Genomic DNA, 19601 nt, shown 5'->3' on the forward strand with positions numbered 1-19601 from the left:
GTTTTGCTGTAAGCTTCAGACCCAAATTTTCATAAAATGAAAAGGACAAAGTTATTTTACCAAACCACGGAGTACATCATTTAGTTAGCTGTGTCTATTCAAATAGGTTTTATAATAGTATAGTTTTTATTTTTTATTGGAACATGAAATAAACCTCAATCTGAGGTGCAATCAGCCTTTTATATTATAAAATATCACAAGCTGCTGCTTTTCACAGGGCAACATTACTGGCAGAGCAAATTAAGCTAAATGTCTCATATCAGCAGGGTATGTTGTTATTACAGACCATAGAAAACATCTTTAAATATTACATGAGTGTATTTTTCCACTGACTTAAAATAACATGTAGCAGCCACCCAAGTAATGTGTTGTCTTTGATTTCAAAATGCTCTTTTTAGAGAAATTTCATGTTTTGATCTTTCAATAACCATCTTGTTCTTGCATTCTAAAGAGTTGAAGTAAATAACCTTAGCACGAGTTACAATACTTTTACTTTATGGCTAAAAGAATAGCTGCCACATGGTGTCAGTGTCATTTAGGAATAAAACTCCGTGATTCCTCAGTGAGAGCTATTCCAAAGACAACAGGCACTGTGTGTGAATAGATTACATGAAAGGAGCCATATTTAGATTTGGATTGAACACAACAACTGACTGCTCCCCTGTGTCGGGATTTAAATATAAAAAGGATTTTCTTTTGCATATTCATGAGCTTTGAATTATAAAGCTATGTCTGCTTTCAGGAATGCTCTAAGATGTTGAGATTCCAAATTTTCCATTTTTGCCTCCGTTTTCTTAAATGTTTGTTTCTTTAGTTTTCCAAGCATAACACCGTACAGATACTGCCCATAACAATCATCTGCTTTAATGGTAATGCAGATTTGTGCCCAGTCAGCTCAGACAATAAAAGTCAAAGTTTACAAAGTGTCTGTAGAAAGACACTAGGTCAGCAGAAACTGACTTTATAGAATGACTGCGCAGCTGTTATTGCTCTTATGTTCTTGACTGTCCATTAAAAATTTACAGATATACAATGAAGAAAGAAGACGATTTAGTCTAGTGAAGAATCAGCCTCGGAAGATTGTAGAGAAGGTGGCTTCAGACATAGAGAAACTCTTGGCTAAGAAGCGCAAAGCCCTTGATGTAAGTATATCTTGTTTTTTTTCTGACAAATAAGAAACACTTTAGATAATACAGTTACATATAATAATGATATAGAATGACATTTGTGCATTTTGTTTTTATGTTTCATTTTACAGTACATCTCAAAATTCTTGTAAGAGACACCAAGTGTTAGTTCTGTGGAAGATCCATCCAGTGAAAATGAGAATTTGATTTGTTTCTTCACTGGGAAAGCTCAGGATGATTTTGCTGACAAGGCGAAACTTTTTTGCAACACTTGCATTTAAAGTTTAGTAAAGACATAGCCTAAGGATGAGAACATTACTTGCTTACTGTAATTTAAGCTACCTTTCATTGTTGCTTAATTCCACGCAGCAACATCTCAGCTGCAGATAATATGCAGTATATCAAGTAGATCTTTTTTTCCTGTTGTTTTAATGCCTGGGCCTTTGCTGACTAGCTACAGCATCTGCAAAATAGAACCAAAAAACTTCACAATGACAAAAAAGGTGTGGCACAGAATGCAGGACTAAGTGATTTGCAAATACCAGTAAATCCAGGTCCGTCTCAGAGGAACCCACCATGTTTCACTCTGAGACAAGACATGTGATTTAACGTTCTCCTCTAATGTTCCTCTGTTTTCAACATTTAGAGGTTAGCCAGTGAAGCAGAGCGGCTCCAGCGAGAGCATCTATGGCAGGATGGAATCAAGGTAAAACCTGAAAATTACATTTACAAAAAAAATGTTTTCATTTATTCTAAAACCTTGAAAATGTAAGGTTTTTGATGCAGCATTTTTCTGTCTGTGCAGTGTTGGTTTGTTGACCAGAACTGTCTGTGGCACTATAGGCACTATTTTAACACAGAGTAATGTGGCAGCCAGTGGGGAAAAATGCATTGCTGTTTTAAGTTTACCATCATGGAGGTACTGTTTTACATATAGTCTTTGATACATCTACTATATATACAGAAGTACACTGGGTTTGCAACGACATTATTTCATTACTATTTCGGACAGTAATTTTTTTAAGGATTTTGTCATTATTTCTGTTAAAAAATTGTATTTTACAATTAATTAATTAAGGTTTAGATTATATTAGATTAAATACTCTGTCAAACAAAAGAGCAAAGATGAACCTATTTCCTCCGGTAGTAGATATTTTTATACAGTCAAATTTAACCACTGTTGTAAGTGCAAAGCAGATGGACATGTCTCTGAGCGCTGTGACTCTAAATGGGGTGACCGGAGAATGAAAGAACATTTACACCAGTCAGCTGAGCAGATCCCTCAGCGCTCAGCTGGGTGAAACAGATGACCGAGTGCACTCAGCCGTTCAGTCCTGTTGAGTCCTACACACATTGGCATTCCACTTTTCCACTCGGTCTGCTTCATTTGCCCAGCAAAATGAGACAGGGTTAACCTCATCCTCTCACATGGCCTCTCACATCCTTCTCTGAGGCCCTGAATCCACCTCCACCCCCCTGCCATTTTAAAGGACTCCACCGGTGGTTTTGTATGTTTTATCCCGTTCATTGAAAACTGAGTTTTAAGTGCATCCTACATCCAAAAAGTGTCTTTATTTTTGTCTGTGTGTATGTCCATCTTAACTCTTTCATGCATAGTGGTGACTACAATGGACAGCTATTCAAAAGCTGTTCTCTTGTATATGCATGGGCTTTATTGTTATAGTTTCATATCAGCCAACACAGTGGATGCTTGTGCACCAAAGCAAAAAATGCCAACAGATGTCATGATGCTTCATGCACACAAAAAATAAGTATGTCTGCATGCAGTGTCTGTGTTTGTGTGCTGGATGCTTTGCCAATTGCCATACAAGATGGATGGGAAGTGGAGATGAGCAGGACATTATTATGTGAGAGGACAATATCAAATCAGAGGGGAGACAGAACATTTGTACACCGCGCAGACAATGTTGTGAGAAAACATCAGATTAGTAGCATTAAAAATGTTTTTATATGATAGTTTTCACGCAGAATGGATATGTTTGTAACTCCATGACAAAAAGGTTCATAAACAAAATTTAAGTTGTATTTTTTTTTCATGCCTAAAGAGGGATAAAAACACTGGAAAAAAAATCATAACTGAGGTGTTCATAATTCATGCATGAAAGGATTAAAATGATGTGGTCGCTACTCTAATTTGTTGGTCTTTCATGTTCTCTCGTATTTGATTCAAGAGTAAGTGTACAGTACTATGACTGATTTGAGAAATGACCAGAGACAAAATATTAGTGTAAAAGCTTATGTAGAAAAATCTCTCCACAAAGTCCATTCAGTGGCTGTTCTAGGGCTTTTGATCGTATCACAGCAGACAGAGTTGTCCAGTTGTCATGCTTCTGTACTTCAAGGATTTCTTGTCTATGTTGGCTTAAAAGTTGAGATTGAAAAAATGGAGGAAAACTATGAGCAAAATGGAAATGAAAATGTCTACAATTCTTTGAAAACTGTGCAAAATCAATCTGCTGACAAAGATTGTGTAACATAATCAAAAGCTCCAGAACGGCTACTAAATGGACATTGTAGTGACAGTGTATTATCAACTGCTGTTTCCAACAATGAGCTTTCAATCCAAACACATCTCGCTGAATAAACCAATGCATCTTATCATGTTAAACAGGTGAAATGTTTGGCAGAAGACGTCTCTGCGTCTCTGCTCATGAACTCAGATGTAAAGACGCAGAGCTCTCAGGAGAAGCTAACATAGGAGATGAGAAAATCACTTCTCTGGACCGACTGATAAAAAGCAGTGGCTGATAAAGTCTGGATGTTTCAGAGCTGTACTCTGCTGAGGACAGTTGATCTTTATAAGGAACAGCAAAAAGACAAACAGCAGATAGAGGGAAAGTTGTCATGTTTAGTTGGATTGTAATTTAGCCTTAGGCGCTCTTTGGAGATGAGATTTGGTAATCAGAACAGGACAAAATTAGAAACATTTCTGCCTTTGAATAGATGTCACGCTTATTCTGAAGTATGTTGCGTCTCGGCAGAAACTAAGACTAACAGATGGCAACGCTCTAACCGGGCCCTACAGCCTGTCTACTGATTCATAATGTGACAGTACTAAGCAGAAAACAATAGCAAACATTTGGTGGTTACAGATTCACAAATGGGAAGATTTGCTGCTTTTCTCTGTTTTGTATCACTGTGTTATTAAGTCCTGCCGCTGTGCTATATGGTCTGTGGGACATTATGATGGTGTCTGTGACTCTGTGATTCTTCAGAGTAGAAATTTCATACCTACACCACAGGTACACCTTTCATAAATTACCATATTAAGGAGATAACAAAGATTTCTCCTTAACACTTTAAGATAACAAATTCAAACTGATGACAGATATGTAGTATGCAAAAATAATTAAAAAATTTAATTAATGAGCCACTTAACTCAAGAATGATACCTTGTAGAAACTTACGTACTTAAACCACCTGTTCCCCATATGGAGTAGATTATAAGATTAGATGCTGGTGTGTCTGGGTGCATAAATTTGAATATTAATAAGGTGAAACAGATTTTTTTAAGCTTCTGTTGGCATTCTTGATGGCAAACTGCCATCGTCTGTGAGCGTCCATGTTCTGTTGTCACAGATATTATGACATGTGTTGTTTGTTTTTAAGATAAAACTTTGGGACATGGTCGCTTTTGATGTGCGTTTGACTTTTGTTAACATTTTAAAGGTTGGATGATAAATTAATTAACTGATAGACAAAACCTAAATCAGTACTCCCATTTAAGGTTTATGAGGTTTATGCATGAGCTTCTACATTCTGTTAATCCAGCTAAATGAAAGAAGTAAAAAAAAAAATCAGTTTTGATACAGTTACAGAAATCATTTAATTGCACAGATACAATTAATCACAACAATCCTTTGACTAGACCCTGATTTCGTTTCCTCTGTGTGTGTCTAGAAGGTGATGTGACCTATATACACGTGATTATCTGTCCTCATGTTGTTTCATGGTTGTCGTATCTGTGTCTGTTTTCCTGTAGGAGCTGGACATGGCTTATTATGACTCCAAGGCTGAGCTGGATTATGTGAGTAAGGGACAAATAAACTGATTCCTCCGCTTCTTTATTCTTACGGAGGCTTTTCAACGGAAGGAAGTAAAAGTGTCGGATTTAAATTTATTTTTAAAAGGCAATTTAAGGCAATGAAATAAATGTGAAGTGGTTTCTCTTGTTGTCATAGTACTCCATGGATGGAGAAGGAGAGGTGGAAAATCCCTCCCATATCAAGCTGGAGTTTGTTTATGATCCTAACTTCAAAAACAATGTCAACTATTCCTACACAGCTGTTCAGATTCCCACAGATATTTATAAAGGAGGCAAGTGGATTTCCTTTGTGTTTTTTCCGCTTCAGCTTGTAATGATATCAAATGCTTCTGATTTAATTTGACATATTTTATTATGTCTTACTCTTTTTCCCATCAGCTCCAGTCATCCTGAATGAGTTAAACTGGACACAGGCACTGGAGAAAGTCTTCATGGAGAACAGTCGGGAGGATCCGTCACTGCTGTGGCAAGCGTTCGGGAGCGCGACAGGAGTCACCCGCTACTATCCAGGTAGGTTTTATGTGGTATTTGAAGAGTGAATTTTGTGTGTTGTTTTAATTGGATAAAAAAAAGCTTAATTCAAATTTACCTAAACAGCACAAAAGAAACATTTTCTTTGCACTTTTACAGCTACACCTTGGAAAGCCCCTGATAAAATTGACCTGTACGATGTCAGGAGGAGGCCCTGGTACAGTATGCTGTTTTTGTATCGATTTGTGTCGGCCTTTCATGTGTGTAGTAAATTTAGAGGGTTAAAGTTTTCTATCCCCTATTTTCCTCTGCCACAGGTACATCCAGGGCGCCTCATCCCCTAAAGATATGGTCATTCTAGTCGATGTGTAAGTAATTAATAATGTTTCAGAAGGTTTTGTTGGGTTTTCTCTTGGGTTTAATAATTTGCTAACACCTGAATGTAAAAATGAATATACTGGCAAAAGTACAGTGTATGTGTGAAGCTTCCGCTGCTGCTTGCGTCCCTGTGAACTTAAGAATACAAAAAACCTTCTCTTTTCCTCTCAGTTTTAAATAATTAACTGCTGGTGAAATCTATCTGTGATTTTTTTTTCTCAGTCTTCCCTGTGCTCCTTTCTCACTAACAAGTGAATCAACCATTTACAGTGTTATTTCACACAAGTGAGCAGTGTCTTTGGGCTCCTGGTCCTACTGGGCTGAAACATTGGAGAAAGAGGCTAGACTAAAGAAGTAATGTAGTGGGAAAACTGCACCTGGCACTGACGCTGCATCAAAATGAGCTGAGAGTGCACCTCATACTGCTTATCATGTGCAGGCAGCCTAAAGGTTAAGTTAGAGATGATTCATACTCTAGAACAAAATCTAAATGAGTTTTACATGAGGATGTTTTATAGTTTAAACCAGAGAAACAGCACAACAGCACAGATTGATGAGGCATGAAATGTGGAAAATGTGCTCATTTGTTCTCTGGTGGAGATCTAGATGAGAAGATGGATACTTTTCTTATGTGTCAGTTAAGTATAAGCCCGCAAATTAGCACAAAGAAACAACTGTCTGGCAGTTGCATAACAGCAACCTGCACTTCAGTTTTTTTACAAATTTAACAAAGGAGATAACATGACAATTAGTGAGAGTTTAGAGGAGCTGGTAGGTGGATTTTGTCACAAGTGGACAGAGCCAGGTTATCTGTCTCCCCCTGTTTCTTGTCTTTATGTTAAGCTAAACTAACAGGCAGCTGGATGTATCTTCATCACAGATGGGTATGAGAGTGGTATCAATCTTCCTATCCAACTCTCTGCCAGAAAACAGTATATTTCCTAAAATGTCAAATTATTGCTTTAAACTTTAAAATGATCAGACCAAGTTTTCTTAGCTGTTCCTGTACTACATCCAGAGTGTTCTTTGCTGAGCAAATTCAAACTTGTGGTCATGGTTGAGTCACAGTCTGGTGTTGTCCCTGTACTATCCTCATAGTTGCTATTCATTGTGGTGATAAAGGGTCATTCGCTCTTTGCAAGGTTAAATTCTATTATTTTTACATGAGGAAAGTAGGAGAGCACTTACAAATGAACGTTCATCAACATAACCCAGTGTGTTGCTTTTTGTTTTTATTATAGTTTCTCTGTATTATTTTTCACCCATAGAGAAGAAAGCTCTGTATTAATTCATTCAGGATGTATCAGGACATCAAGATATATTTATTAAATAGCATTTGCCCACATTTTCACTGGGGTTATACGCAGGTTTTTGTGCTTGGAATTTTAACAACACTGCTGAAAATTGTGTTTGGGTTAATGCAGGCTTGTACATTAATGCAGCCCTCTGTGGACTGCAAGATACAGGTGGAGGGAATGGAAATTCAAAGAGCCGCTGAACAAGATTTAACAATGCTGACTAATCACTGTTGCAAGGGGAACAGGGTCAGTGACTGAACATCTGGAGGTCGCATGGTTAAAGTTTTCAGCGCTACTGAAGACTTCAGTCAGGAAGAGAGAGTGTATTGTAACTGAAGCAGTTAATTCTACTGTGCTTTTAAAACAGGTACAGTATATAAATAACCCTGTTTTAAAATCAGTGTCAGCATTTACCCAAAAAAAAAAAAAAAAATTCTGCACTTAATATTTCCTCACATATTCTCCATTGTGGTGGGTTTTTGCACTAATTTGCACAAAATGTGTTTCAGTCAGCACAAAAGTAGGTCTTGGTAATTAATAATTTTAATAATTTTGCAGACCTATAGTACATATATGTAAAATTATCTGTTTGCTTGTGCTTGCCTATATCCATATGTATATATTTGAGCATGTGGTGATATTGTGTGTTTCCTCAGGAGTGGCAGTGTCAGTGGACTCACCCTAAAACTGATCAAAGCATCAGTGATGGAAATGCTGGACACTTTGTCTGATGATGACTATGTCAACGTGGCCAGGGTTAGTATCTGCCTCATTTATCATTATCACTGATCACTGAGTCTTTTTATATTTTTCTATCTCTGCTTTGTTGTACTTGCTTCCCTCATTTTTAAGTCTTTATATATTTGAACCCCGTCTGTGTTTCCTGGTGTGCTTTAGTTCAACGAGAAGGCCGAGGCTGTGGTTCCTTGCTTTAAGCATCTAGTCCAGGCTAATGTGCGAAACAAAAAGATCTTCAAGGATGCAGTGCAGCAGATGCAGGCTAAAGGCACCACTGACTACAAGTCTGGATTTCATTTCGCCTTCAACCAGCTGTTAAATGTAAGCGACATAATGATTTATAATATGTCAATACTAGCATCTGCACAAACTCAGTTTTACTGTATTCTCCAAACTCCTTTTTTCCCCTCAGAAGACAAATGTCCCCAGGGCTAACTGCAATAAAATAATCATGCTGTTTACTGATGGGGGAGAGGACAGAGCTCAGGATGTCTTCATGCAATACAACTGGCCCAACAAAACGGTTGGTGTCTTCTGATTATTTCACCTCCCTCCCTATTACCTCCAGCATTTGAACAGGACGAACTGTTGTGTCTCGATCCCCCTTCAAAAACTTGTCTTTAATTTACTCTCTTTGTCGCTCCTAAGGTTCGGGTATTCACCTTTTCTGTGGGTCAACACAACTATGATGTCACACCCTTACAATGGATTGCATGTACCAATAAAGGTGAGATTAATTTTTTATGTAATTAAATCTTTTTACTTTATTCCGCATGTCTCATACTGCACTGTAGAGCAGTGGTTCCCAGCCTTTTTTATGTACCCCTACAGCCCTGTCAGATGTGCTCAGGTACCCCGACATCAACACCACCTGTCATGTTCCAGATGTGTTCATATCAATGGATTATAAACTGTGTGTTATTTGACATTATTAGTTATATAAAACTGGATAATGATACACAATTTTTTTCATACAGTTTAAATGATGCTTTGGGAAATTTTGTGTTTGTATTTGTTCTGCCATTTATCCTTTACCATAAGCTAACAGTTTCCTTACTTTTATTTAACCATGTCAACCTGGTGAGTCATAATCCTGTTTGGCTGTTTATTTTCCTCACTATTATATGTGGATATATTTTTTTTTTCATTCAAATCACGATGTCTGCTTTTTAGTTGAGTTTAGTTCATTAGTTGAGCTTTCTGTGTCGTCCCTGGCAGCTGCAGAAGTATCGCCTGGGGTACAAGTGCCTCGGGTTGGGAATCACTGTGGCAATAAAATTACACAATACAGATGGAATTGCCCCTTTATCAACAATAAGATGCTATAGAAGGTTTTCAGAAGGTAACACTATAATCTGTGGTTCACTTACAATACCAAAAAATGACAAAGCTAATGAAAGAGTCCTCAGTTTTGTGCTTTTGAGTCCAATCTGGATCGTTGTTAGAAGTTGGACTTAGAAGCACTGGTATATAATGGCTGTGCTTTTATGCATAAAAGCATCAACAGTAAATTGAGCACATGTATTTTTAGCTTAACAGATAATCTTTAAATTCATTCCTACAATAGGTCCACTCAGTCAGTCCATACTTTTAAAGAGTTGTATACTTTAAATTCATTCATCGCAGTCTAGACAAAATTTAAAAAAAAAAAAAAAAAAAAAGTGAACAAAGAACAAATAAATAAATCACCAAGACTAATGTACATTTGTACAGTTCATAATGCTGATGCTACTAATGGGTCTGGCTTTCAGATATGTGAGCAGTCCGGTGATGGTGCTCACAAGGCTTGATTTGCTCATACAAAGCTCAGTTTATGTATAGATCAGATTAGCTGACAAGTAAGCGATCTTTCCGGAAGGACTTGTGTTTGTGAGGATTGTTTTTGCTGGTGCAGGGACAGTGACTTACTGACAATGAGAATACTTTTCCAAAAGAGTGGCCTTTTGTTCATACAGAGCTGTTTTTGTTTTGTGTCCCGGTCATGTTATTATTCTGAGATGATGAGCTAGTTATAAACTGAGGGGAAACTTTTTTTTTTATCTGAAGGTGCACTGCCCCTTTATGAACTGGACAAACAGACCATCTGATTTCATCTGTAGAATGTTAATTAAATCTAAAAATAGTAACATCAGTATCCTCCCACTGACCCAGATCAATATGTTCGATAACTCAGCTTCATGACCTAAGATAGCAAATGCAGTTAATTTGTTTTTTTATCTGTTGTTGAATATTAGAGAAATATTAAAGCCCGGATCAGTTAAGCATCTTAGAAGACCACTTCTGGTAATTGCACTGTATATATTAATAAACATTTGATAGCAGTGTATAAAACCAACTGAGAATTATTCTTTACAAAGACGTATGAATTACAAATTTTGTAGTACAACGTCAGACACCAAGTGTAAAGTTAATGTAAGCGTAGTCTAAATGTGATTCTTCAGTGCTGATTACAGAGCTGCAGTGTGGTAAATTAAGAACTCACACAAGCATTACTACCCAGAATGCCCACCATCAAGCCCTAAATCAGTCAAAAGCGGGCCTCCAAAGATGATGTGTGACGACTGCATCACATCATTCATCCCAGGTTCATGCACCCCTTGTCATAATTAAAACTAACCATCTTTCATTGTGTCCATCACTATATACAGTATGCTTCAATATACTGAAACAGTGTACAAAAGTTTACACCATCTAAGGAGTTTCCCTCCATAGTTATATTGACAGTATCGTATTTGCTATTAGGAATATAATTCATAAAAATCTGAAATGAGTTAAAGAGGGATACAGTTAGGTAATCATTATCTGTGCAGGTCATGTAAAGATGCTTAATTGTTGATTTCTCAAAAGAGAGAACGAAGGGCTCGACTTAAAGCTTTCCACCCAAATATGGATAGCAAGCTTATATATTAAGTCTGTTTAATTTGTCGTTCTAATAGAAGACCTCTGGAGCGCTCTTCAGTAATTTTGGGAGCTGAGACCAAAGTTTAAAAAAAATAAGGTGAAAATACTCGACCAAATCTTATATTTAAAAAAAAACTGCAGGCAAACATTGTTTTAATGAAGCAGATCCTGATTAGTGATTAACGGATCTGATCACCTGATGGTCTGGACTGAGCTGTACAAATGCAGATACCTGAGTTTTAAAGTTCAGTGGTATTCCTCTTTTAGCTTCCTATCTGGGGGATTTAAGTGGCTGAGTCACCGGTCTAGTAACATCTAGTAAAATCTGGAATATTTATGAGTACCACTCCTGTGTTTTTTTTTTTTCTAATAGCATCGCTCACACATGCTCTCCCTCTTTCTCTCTCTATTTGTCTTTTTTCTCTGATGCTTGCCAGGTTACTATTTTGAGATCCGCTCCATCTGTGCTATAAGGATTAACACCCAGGTGGGTTTGTCTAGTGCCTCTGACACAGCTGATCCCCATTCACTGTTTATAGTTCTCCTTGTGGTGTTCACTCTCTCTGTAGAAACATCTACTTCCACTTATTGGCACGCTCATTCTCCCCGCGGCCTGATGTTGTTGGTTGTTTTGAAGCTGAAGCTGGTCACGTATCTCTTTTGTTTTGTCAGGAGTACCTCGACGTGCTGGGACGCCCCATGGTTCTGGCAGGCAGCGATGCCAAGCAGGTTCAGTGGACCAATGTGTATCAGGATGCTTTGGTGAGACCACACAACCCCATTGGTTGGATTTTATCAAGCATAATAAATGCAGTACAGATACAAACACCGAAAAGCTCATAATTTATTTTTTTTTTTTGGTTTATCTTTGGAACCTGTAGGGTCTTGGCATGGTAGTAACTGGGACATTGCCTGTATTTAATCTCACCATGGATGGAAACTCACAGGTAACATGTTTTTATGTTTACATTTTGCAGGTTAAGGTCACTGTCACTAATATCACAAAATACCAAATAACCAAATAACTTTGCTTTACATTTACCATAGAAATTTGGGAGGAGTATCACTGTATTTGCTAACTGTTGAACTATTTCTTTAACTATTTAAATGCATTGCTGCCATTGTCTTTACAGAATCAGCTTATATTAGGTGTCATGGGTGTTGATGTACATCTTGATGAGATAAAGCGACTGACACCACGGTACAATGTATGTACATCACGTCAGCACCACTATTAGTCACATTTTTCTGCATTTGTACGTCTATTGGATAAAACGGACAGATACATTATCACCATTTCTCTGTCTGTCTGTCTTCAACAGCTTGGAGCCAACGGATACATATTCGCCATTGACCCAAATGGATATCTTCTTCTACATCCTAATCTCCAGCCAAAGGTGATCTATACTTAACCTGGCAAAAAGGATTATATTTAAACTGTGTTTAGCTGTTTTGAGAAGCAGGGAGGGGTAGACATTACAGATGCATTTAAACTTTGGGTTTCAAGCACAGATGGACTACATTTTGTTGATAATCAACACGCTCTTATTACTGTTTAACGTTTGATGTTAATGTAACGTAAATGTGTTTTTCTCACTTGACTCCTCTCAGCTCGTGAACCTCCCTGAACCTGTGACGCTGGACTTCCTAGATGCAGAGGTGGAGGACAGCAATAAAGAGGAGGTGAGCACTTAGTGCCCAGTGGAACAGAAAAGTTTCTGGTTTCAGGCGTTGTCTGTTCTTGTTCAAAGTTGTTGCCGGGCCAGTGAACAGCATTATCTGCCTCGGGACATTCTGCCCACCAGTGTAGGGTGTTCCGTTGCTGGTAACTGAAGGCCCACGCAGCATGTTTTTGTAACATGTTTGCAACTGATAACTCTGTTTTTTCATGCTCTAGGTCCGCCGACAAATGATTGACGGAAGACCAGGGGAAATGCAGATCAAGACTCTCATCAAGTCCATTGACGAGGCAAGTAAATTCTGTTTCTGAAAAGCTTCACACATTTCACCTCAAAGTTTACTCCTGATGTATTAATCACATGCTACTTTCTAAGTCACCTTTGTCCTGCTCAACTCACCACTGCACACAACTCGACAAAACAAAGTTTCAACTTACTTAGACTATTACAGTGTAATGGAGCATACTGCCTGTAAAAATGAGACACATACCCAATATGAAGTTGGAAAAGCTGAACTATTAAAACCCAGGTTCCAAAATTTGTATCACAGTCACACCTCCACAAAAGCAGATTACACACATTAAAGTTACAGTGGGTAAACTGTGGCCTGTTTGCTTGATTTGACTGAATAGTATTGAAATATCTCATTTACTGCAGCAATACATTGATGAGGTCTACAGGGGTTACACCTGGACTCCTATTAATGGTACAGATTACAGGTGAGTGGTCACAATGTTATGAATTACAAGTAATAACCAACCAGCTGTGGCCTGGTGAGTGCTGCTCGTGGGGATGGATTCACTCCTAAGACCCTCCTCTGTCTTTCTGTCTCTTCATCCATGTGTCTTCCTGTTGGGATGCCGCCACCTGCAGTCTTGGTTTGGTACTGCCCCCCTACAATGAGTACTACATCCAGGCAGACCTGAGTGATGTGATGCTGCAACTCCAGTGTGAGTATCAGGGAGCCAGAGCTTTCAAGTTTCTGTTTTTACGTTTAACGTTTTTTGCAGCATGATCATATTTCACATTTGATCAGATACTGAATTGGTCACACTAATCTTGGGTGCTCACCATGAAACTGTGGTGATTCTATAGATCTTCTGCACTTCCTGGTTGAGCTCGTATGTGACTCATCCACGCTTTAGAATTTGTAGCTTCTTTGCATCAACATCTACTACTGACACATTGTCAACTGTCATAGCTACATCTTGTTTTCTATCAGAATCAGCTTTACAGAATCAGCATGTTCTTTCATTAAACATACATGCTAATACAGTAGACATATTGCAGAGCTATATAGTTTTATTCATAGATCCCTATTTCACAAATCAAACATTTGCCATGCTAGAAATTTTTCACTGGAATCATACATGTCAACATAGTGATAAATTCCATTTTGCAATTTTGTGAAAAATACACTTAGTACCCTAAATTCCTTCAGAGTTTTCACTACATGGATGTAAACTGCAACTTAAATCTAATATAAATTTCACACACAGTAGATAAGGTGGAAAAAAATAACATCACCTGCTCTCATTCTGCGTTGCAGATATGCAGTCGCTGCTGCCCAGCTCTTTTGAATCATCAGGACACGTGTTTCTGGCTCCAAGGTGACTGCGATTTCCTCTTCTCTCTCTCTTCATTTCATTCCTCCTTTATCTGTTAGTAAAATGAAAGTTATTACTTGTTTGTGTTCTCTCTCTGCAGGGAATACTGCAAGCGTCTGCACCTTTCTGACAACAACACCCAGTTTTTGCAGAATTTCCTTTCGCTCATGCTCGATATTTCTCCAGAATCTGATGAGTGTGAGTTACATGTGCTTTAACAGTTTATAGCAGTAGTTTATCTGCCACACTACAGAGACACTAATGAGATTATCTACTTGTTTTTTTTGTCTCAGGTGACCAAGGCCTCATTCATAACCTGATTTTGGATTCTAGGATTATTGGGCAGCTGGCCTCTCGTGTATGGAAGAACAAGGACTTGAATTCGTGAGTCAGCTTGTTGTTGCTCTGTTCAGTGTACTTACGCACCATCTACTTTGGCAGAAAAAAACTTGCCTTTTAGAAAGAGACACATCAGGCAAAACATAGAATTTGCTAAGTCTCAGTTGTTTCTCACAGGTATGGCTTCCTGGCTGTGTTTGCGTCCACAGATGGAGGAATAACACGGGTTTTCCCCAACATGTGAGTAAGATTGATTTCCTTACTCCACCAGAAAAATATGGTACTAATCTTACGTGTGTGTGTGTGTTTGTCTGTCTGTCTGTCTGTCTGTCTGTCTGTCTGTATGTCTGTCTGTCTGTCTGTCTGTCTGTTTGTTTGTTTCCCTTAAAACATTTAATTATTTGTGTTATGTTTGTACAGAGCTGCTGAGTTATGGGAGGAAGATCCTGAACCCTTCAATTCAAATTACTATAGACGAAGCCTCGACAACAGAGGTTACATGTTCAGAGCTCCGCCGAGATCCTGTGAGTAACTTATCAAATTCATTTTACAGTACCAGACTTCAGTTTATCAAGCCCACTTAGTAGCTTTTTTTTTTTCAAAGCTTTCAACCACATCTCACTGTCTTCATTTGTAAATAGAAGTACGTGTGACCGAAGTGTGAAACGTTTTTCTCCATCTTTGAGCCGACACATAGACATTTAAGTTGCCTGAGTTGGTTCCATTTGCTGAAGAAGGCTGAGATGTGGTTGAAAGCTGTGATAAAGCCAGTTGGTGGACCTTAAGTTGAGATTATTTTGTCCTACACACTCTGCTCAAGGTCAACAATTAACATCCCTGTTCAAGTGTGTCACAAAACTGTGAAATGATGGTTAAACGTAAAATATGAGCTCAAAATGATGAATTCAGCATTCATACACGTGTGACATCTGACTGTACGCTGCCATCAGTATTTTTTTTTTTTTAATCGCATGTTTTGTTGTATGAACAGCCCTGGATGACCCTATAGGTGCAGAAAATGGCACTGTTGGAATTCTGGTTAGTTCAGCTGTGGAGGTTAATTTAGGAGGCAAACTGCTCAAACCTGCAGGTAAAAAAATACTGTGTGAGATTCTCAGCATTATCAAAAGTACATTTCAGACATTTCAGCTACCTCTGCTCTGGCTTCTTCTGATTAAAATGCTGCTTCTTGCCTCCTTGTTTCTGTCTCCGGTCGCTTCCTGTGCGTTTCATTGCTCAGTGGTTGGAGTGAAGCTGGACTTGGAAGCATGGATCGACAAGTTTAAGATCCTGGCCAGCAACGTGTCAGATGGTCGACAGGGCTCGCACAAGGTTCGGCACAGTGTCACCGTTTACTAACAATCACTACTAATTATCACATAACTACTAATAATCACCCAAATCTGAATATTTCGTTGAACAGTGTGGACCATCCAGAAGTTGTGAGATGGACTGTGAAGTGAACACTGATGTAAGAACCTTTTTTATTTATTTATTTATTTTTTAAATTTTTCTCTCATATTAACAGAGTCATACTAGACTGTAGCAGACCAGCCACTACAGTCCTCACTTAGCTGTTTCTGCTACATGTCTGGTTCAGTCAGTCAACTCACAGATAAAAAGAACACTTTCCAAAGCTCATATGTCCAGTGTAAATAAAAAAAATAATTTAAGAAGTGCTGCCTGTATTTATGTAAGATTAAGAGGGTGAGGATGCTTCAGGCTGTGAGGTCAACTTAATAATAATAAAAAAATTTTAAAAATCAGATCATAGGATGAGATTATTTCGACAGCTTCTTATGCAAACCAGTTTGTTTCAAGAAATTCTTTGAACCTTGATATTAGAACAGTGATTTGCCTTATTCTGTTTTGACCCTTAACAAACCAAAAAAAATCCCTATTTATAAAAAGTTTTGACAAAGGAGTCTTGAGTGGTTAATTTAAGAATAAATTACTGGCAAGAAAGTCTTTTTTTACCCTATAAAATATTAAGATACTCTACTGTTAATAAATATCCTCCAGCATGTGTTAAGATAAGATTTTCAATTTTGCACACTTGCCTGCTGCCTGTTTTCTTTCTTTTTTTTTTTTTAACAAATCTGCCTTTTTCTCTCTAGTAAGATCTTGTCAACTTACATACTAAATACTAAATAATACATACATACTACAGTTAAAAACTGCTGCTATGTGTGCAGCTCTCTTGATGTAAGCTGTAAATATTCTGTTGTGTATAGGACCTCCTCTGCTATCTCATTGACGATGGTGGGTTCCTGGTTATGTCCAATCAGAAAGATCACTGGAAAAAGGTACGTTCGAGTTTGATTACCCCAGGCAGATTTTTGTTTTCCTGGTAGCCATTAGTATTACAGGTTCATGTGTATCATGTCTCTCACTGCATCAATAAAATATTCAACTGAGCTCAAGAACCAGGAGGCGAAGGATGTTGTTTCCCCAGATGTAACTGTCTTCCCTTTCTTTCATTCCCTCACAGATCGGTCTTTTCTTTGGCAATGTGGACCCTTACCTGATGTACGCACTCTACAACAGCTCAATTTTCACCCGCCGTCAGTCTTTTCACTACCAGTCTGCATGTGAACCGGTCAGCAGCAGCCACACTGGTGCAGCACCGAGAGGCATCTTTGTGGTAAGAGACGACCTGCAGATTTTAAATTACGGGACAGTTTAACATTTGTTTTCATCTCTTACCACACTCTGTTTCTGCAGCCGTCCATCGCTGACATCCTCAGCTTGGCCTGGTGGACATCCACAGTGGCATGGTGAGCCTTTTGTTGTTTTTGAGCTGTGTCCAGGCTGAAACCAGGATGGCATTTTTTAAATTTGTTTATTTATTTATTTATTTATTTCTCATGCTTGGCAGCTGTTCCTCTACACTCAACTATTTTCAGCTCAGTGTTACCGTAGCCGTGGCATATGTGTACTGTTATTTATTGATGTTTCCAGAATGTACTTCATTCTTTAACTAGGTGCAATGTGACCCCTTTTCTAGGTCTGTGGTCCAGCAGCTACTGTATGGACTGGCCTACAACAGCTGGCTTTACCAAGGTTAAGCATCAACTCAGTCTGTGTGTGTGGAAATATCTGCATGAACTGATGGAATAATTACTTTCTGTTTTTGATTTTTATAAAGGATTGGAAATTTTGCAAAAATCATTGTGAAAATTGTTTTTACTTCATATTTACTCTGAGGGACTCACAGTATAACCAGCAGCTTATTTGCATCTTGGCCTCATTTTTTCCCTCAAACTTCAGTTACCAGAAACATGTCATGAGCTGTCCTCATTAGCAGAGGACTTAACAACAAAGCGGGTGCTTCGGCACCAGGAAGCAACAACTTATGGATGAATATGTACATAAAAAATGCACAAAAAGCTATTTAAATCAAAGTACAACAACTTCTTCTAAAACTAAAATGATTAGCTTTAGGAATGTTTCCCAAAGGCCACATAAAATGCTGAGTTTATGTGTGCGTTTGTCTTTTAGATGATGTCCTAGTTGAAGGTTTTGAGACAAAAGAAAGCAGCTGTGTGACCATTCAAAGCCAGTTCTACTTTACAAACACCACCAACTCCTACAACGTGCTGCAGGACTGTGGAAACTGCTCACGGTGTGTTTTCTGACACGTCAGCAGAATATGTTTGCGTTGCTTGTGTTCTCAGACCTGTACTGTACATATGGAGTCACCTGAATATCCATCACTGTCTCTTATAGGCTGTTCCACGCGAAGCGGATAGAAAACACCAACCTGCTCTTTGTGGTCGCTGAGACGCTGCCCTGCAGCTCCTGTGAGATAGAGAGATTGACCCAGGTCAGGACAGAGTGTATCCTTTCTGTGTGTGGTGCTTTTATTTGTGCTGAAGGTGGAAAGCTCATCCATCATGTGTGGCAGGTTATTGTTACTGTTACCTCCCTTAACTAAAAGCAAACAGTTCAGGAGGAGAATCCATGTGAAGTACTGAGTAATGCGCGATATCGTAAAGGCCCGACTTCCTGCTTTGACTACAGTGCCTTAGTAAGTAGATACACTATTAGTATAAGGTATTATACATTGATCGTTGTGTGCGTGTATGTATTGTGTGCATGTATTTGATAGAAGTTAATTAGCTATTAGCCAAGATAGCTAGTCTGCAAGTTAATGAAGTACAGACTAACCTATAAACAGAATTTCTTAAAGTTGGTGTGTAACCGAAACTGTATTTAACTACTGGCATGTGGCTGCATTGTCTTAATTCTTAGTGTTCTCTCTGTGCTAAATTATTCTTGGTGTGATAGTAATCTTTACAAAATGTAATGCAGATACTTGAAAATAATTTTTTATTTCTGTCCTCAGAATGTTCCATAACATGTTTAGGACTGAGGCACAAATTCTGTATATGAAGTGCAAACAGCCTTGAGGATTTTCTTAATGTACAAGTGATGTGACGTTTGCTCAAGAGGATTTATTGTTAACTCTCTTTGCAGGAAAACACGTCAGAGTGTGGACGAGGTCATTCTCTGCAGTCCTCCATAGGAGTCCTTCTCTTCATTCAGCTCATTCTGCCTCTCTTTCATCTCTGACACGTGCAAACACTCCAGCATCTTTCATCTCTTTGGGTTAAGGCTCAGATCTACTGAAGGTCAGATCAAACAGCAACTGCAAAATTCTTCTTTTTTGATCTACAAACAGCACACAGTGCATTGTGCTGGAGGTTAAAAAAAGGAAAAAAAAACCTGGATCAGCTCTTAGTGTTTTTTGCCTTACTGCTTATGCATTTGTTGGTGTTTCAGGGCTTGAGTGAAAAATGTAGGCAAAGAATGTGTTGAGTGTGCATGCTGCTTATACTAGGACAAGCATGTTTGACATTTTTTTGCCACTTAAACAGTCACCCAAAAAGTCAGGGAGGCATATGAAATGTACTTTTGACAGGCCAATAAATAACCAGCCAGCTGGAACAGATGTCAGTCACAGTTTTTGATTTTGAATTTTGTTGTGATATGAC

At 38.4% G+C, this 19601-nt stretch overlaps 1 protein-coding gene across 1 annotated transcript in view; it reads left to right on the forward strand.

Moving 5' to 3' along the window:
• LOC121179737 (voltage-dependent calcium channel subunit alpha-2/delta-2-like) overlaps positions 1-19190 on the forward strand; it is a 32456-nt gene extending 13266 nt beyond the window's left edge. The window contains exons 3-38 of the mRNA XM_041034734.1: positions 1026-1142; positions 1774-1833; positions 5131-5175; positions 5330-5465; positions 5572-5703; positions 5824-5881; positions 5982-6032; positions 7997-8096; positions 8238-8399; positions 8491-8601; positions 8727-8805; positions 11417-11466; positions 11652-11741; positions 11861-11926; positions 12113-12187; positions 12302-12376; positions 12591-12662; positions 12877-12948; positions 13316-13377; positions 13532-13608; positions 14208-14268; positions 14366-14463; positions 14559-14649; positions 14782-14844; positions 15025-15128; positions 15596-15694; positions 15845-15936; positions 16028-16075; positions 16839-16910; positions 17096-17248; positions 17329-17381; positions 17612-17667; positions 18106-18229; positions 18334-18443; positions 18552-18634; positions 19084-19190. Of these exons, the coding sequence (XP_040890668.1) occupies positions 1026-1142; positions 1774-1833; positions 5131-5175; positions 5330-5465; positions 5572-5703; positions 5824-5881; positions 5982-6032; positions 7997-8096; positions 8238-8399; positions 8491-8601; positions 8727-8805; positions 11417-11466; positions 11652-11741; positions 11861-11926; positions 12113-12187; positions 12302-12376; positions 12591-12662; positions 12877-12948; positions 13316-13377; positions 13532-13608; positions 14208-14268; positions 14366-14463; positions 14559-14649; positions 14782-14844; positions 15025-15128; positions 15596-15694; positions 15845-15936; positions 16028-16075; positions 16839-16910; positions 17096-17248; positions 17329-17381; positions 17612-17667; positions 18106-18229; positions 18334-18443; positions 18552-18634; positions 19084-19179 (3093 nt within the window). The 3' untranslated portion in view covers positions 19180-19190. The remainder of the gene's footprint in view (positions 1-1025; positions 1143-1773; positions 1834-5130; positions 5176-5329; positions 5466-5571; positions 5704-5823; positions 5882-5981; positions 6033-7996; positions 8097-8237; positions 8400-8490; positions 8602-8726; positions 8806-11416; positions 11467-11651; positions 11742-11860; positions 11927-12112; positions 12188-12301; positions 12377-12590; positions 12663-12876; positions 12949-13315; positions 13378-13531; positions 13609-14207; positions 14269-14365; positions 14464-14558; positions 14650-14781; positions 14845-15024; positions 15129-15595; positions 15695-15844; positions 15937-16027; positions 16076-16838; positions 16911-17095; positions 17249-17328; positions 17382-17611; positions 17668-18105; positions 18230-18333; positions 18444-18551; positions 18635-19083) is intronic.
• Positions 19191-19601: the final 411 nt, after the last annotated feature.

Source organism: Toxotes jaculatrix, chromosome 3, assembly GCF_017976425.1.
Source record: "Toxotes jaculatrix isolate fToxJac2 chromosome 3, fToxJac2.pri, whole genome shotgun sequence".
In the NCBI taxonomy this organism is placed as follows: Eukaryota; Metazoa; Chordata; class Actinopteri; family Toxotidae; genus Toxotes; species Toxotes jaculatrix.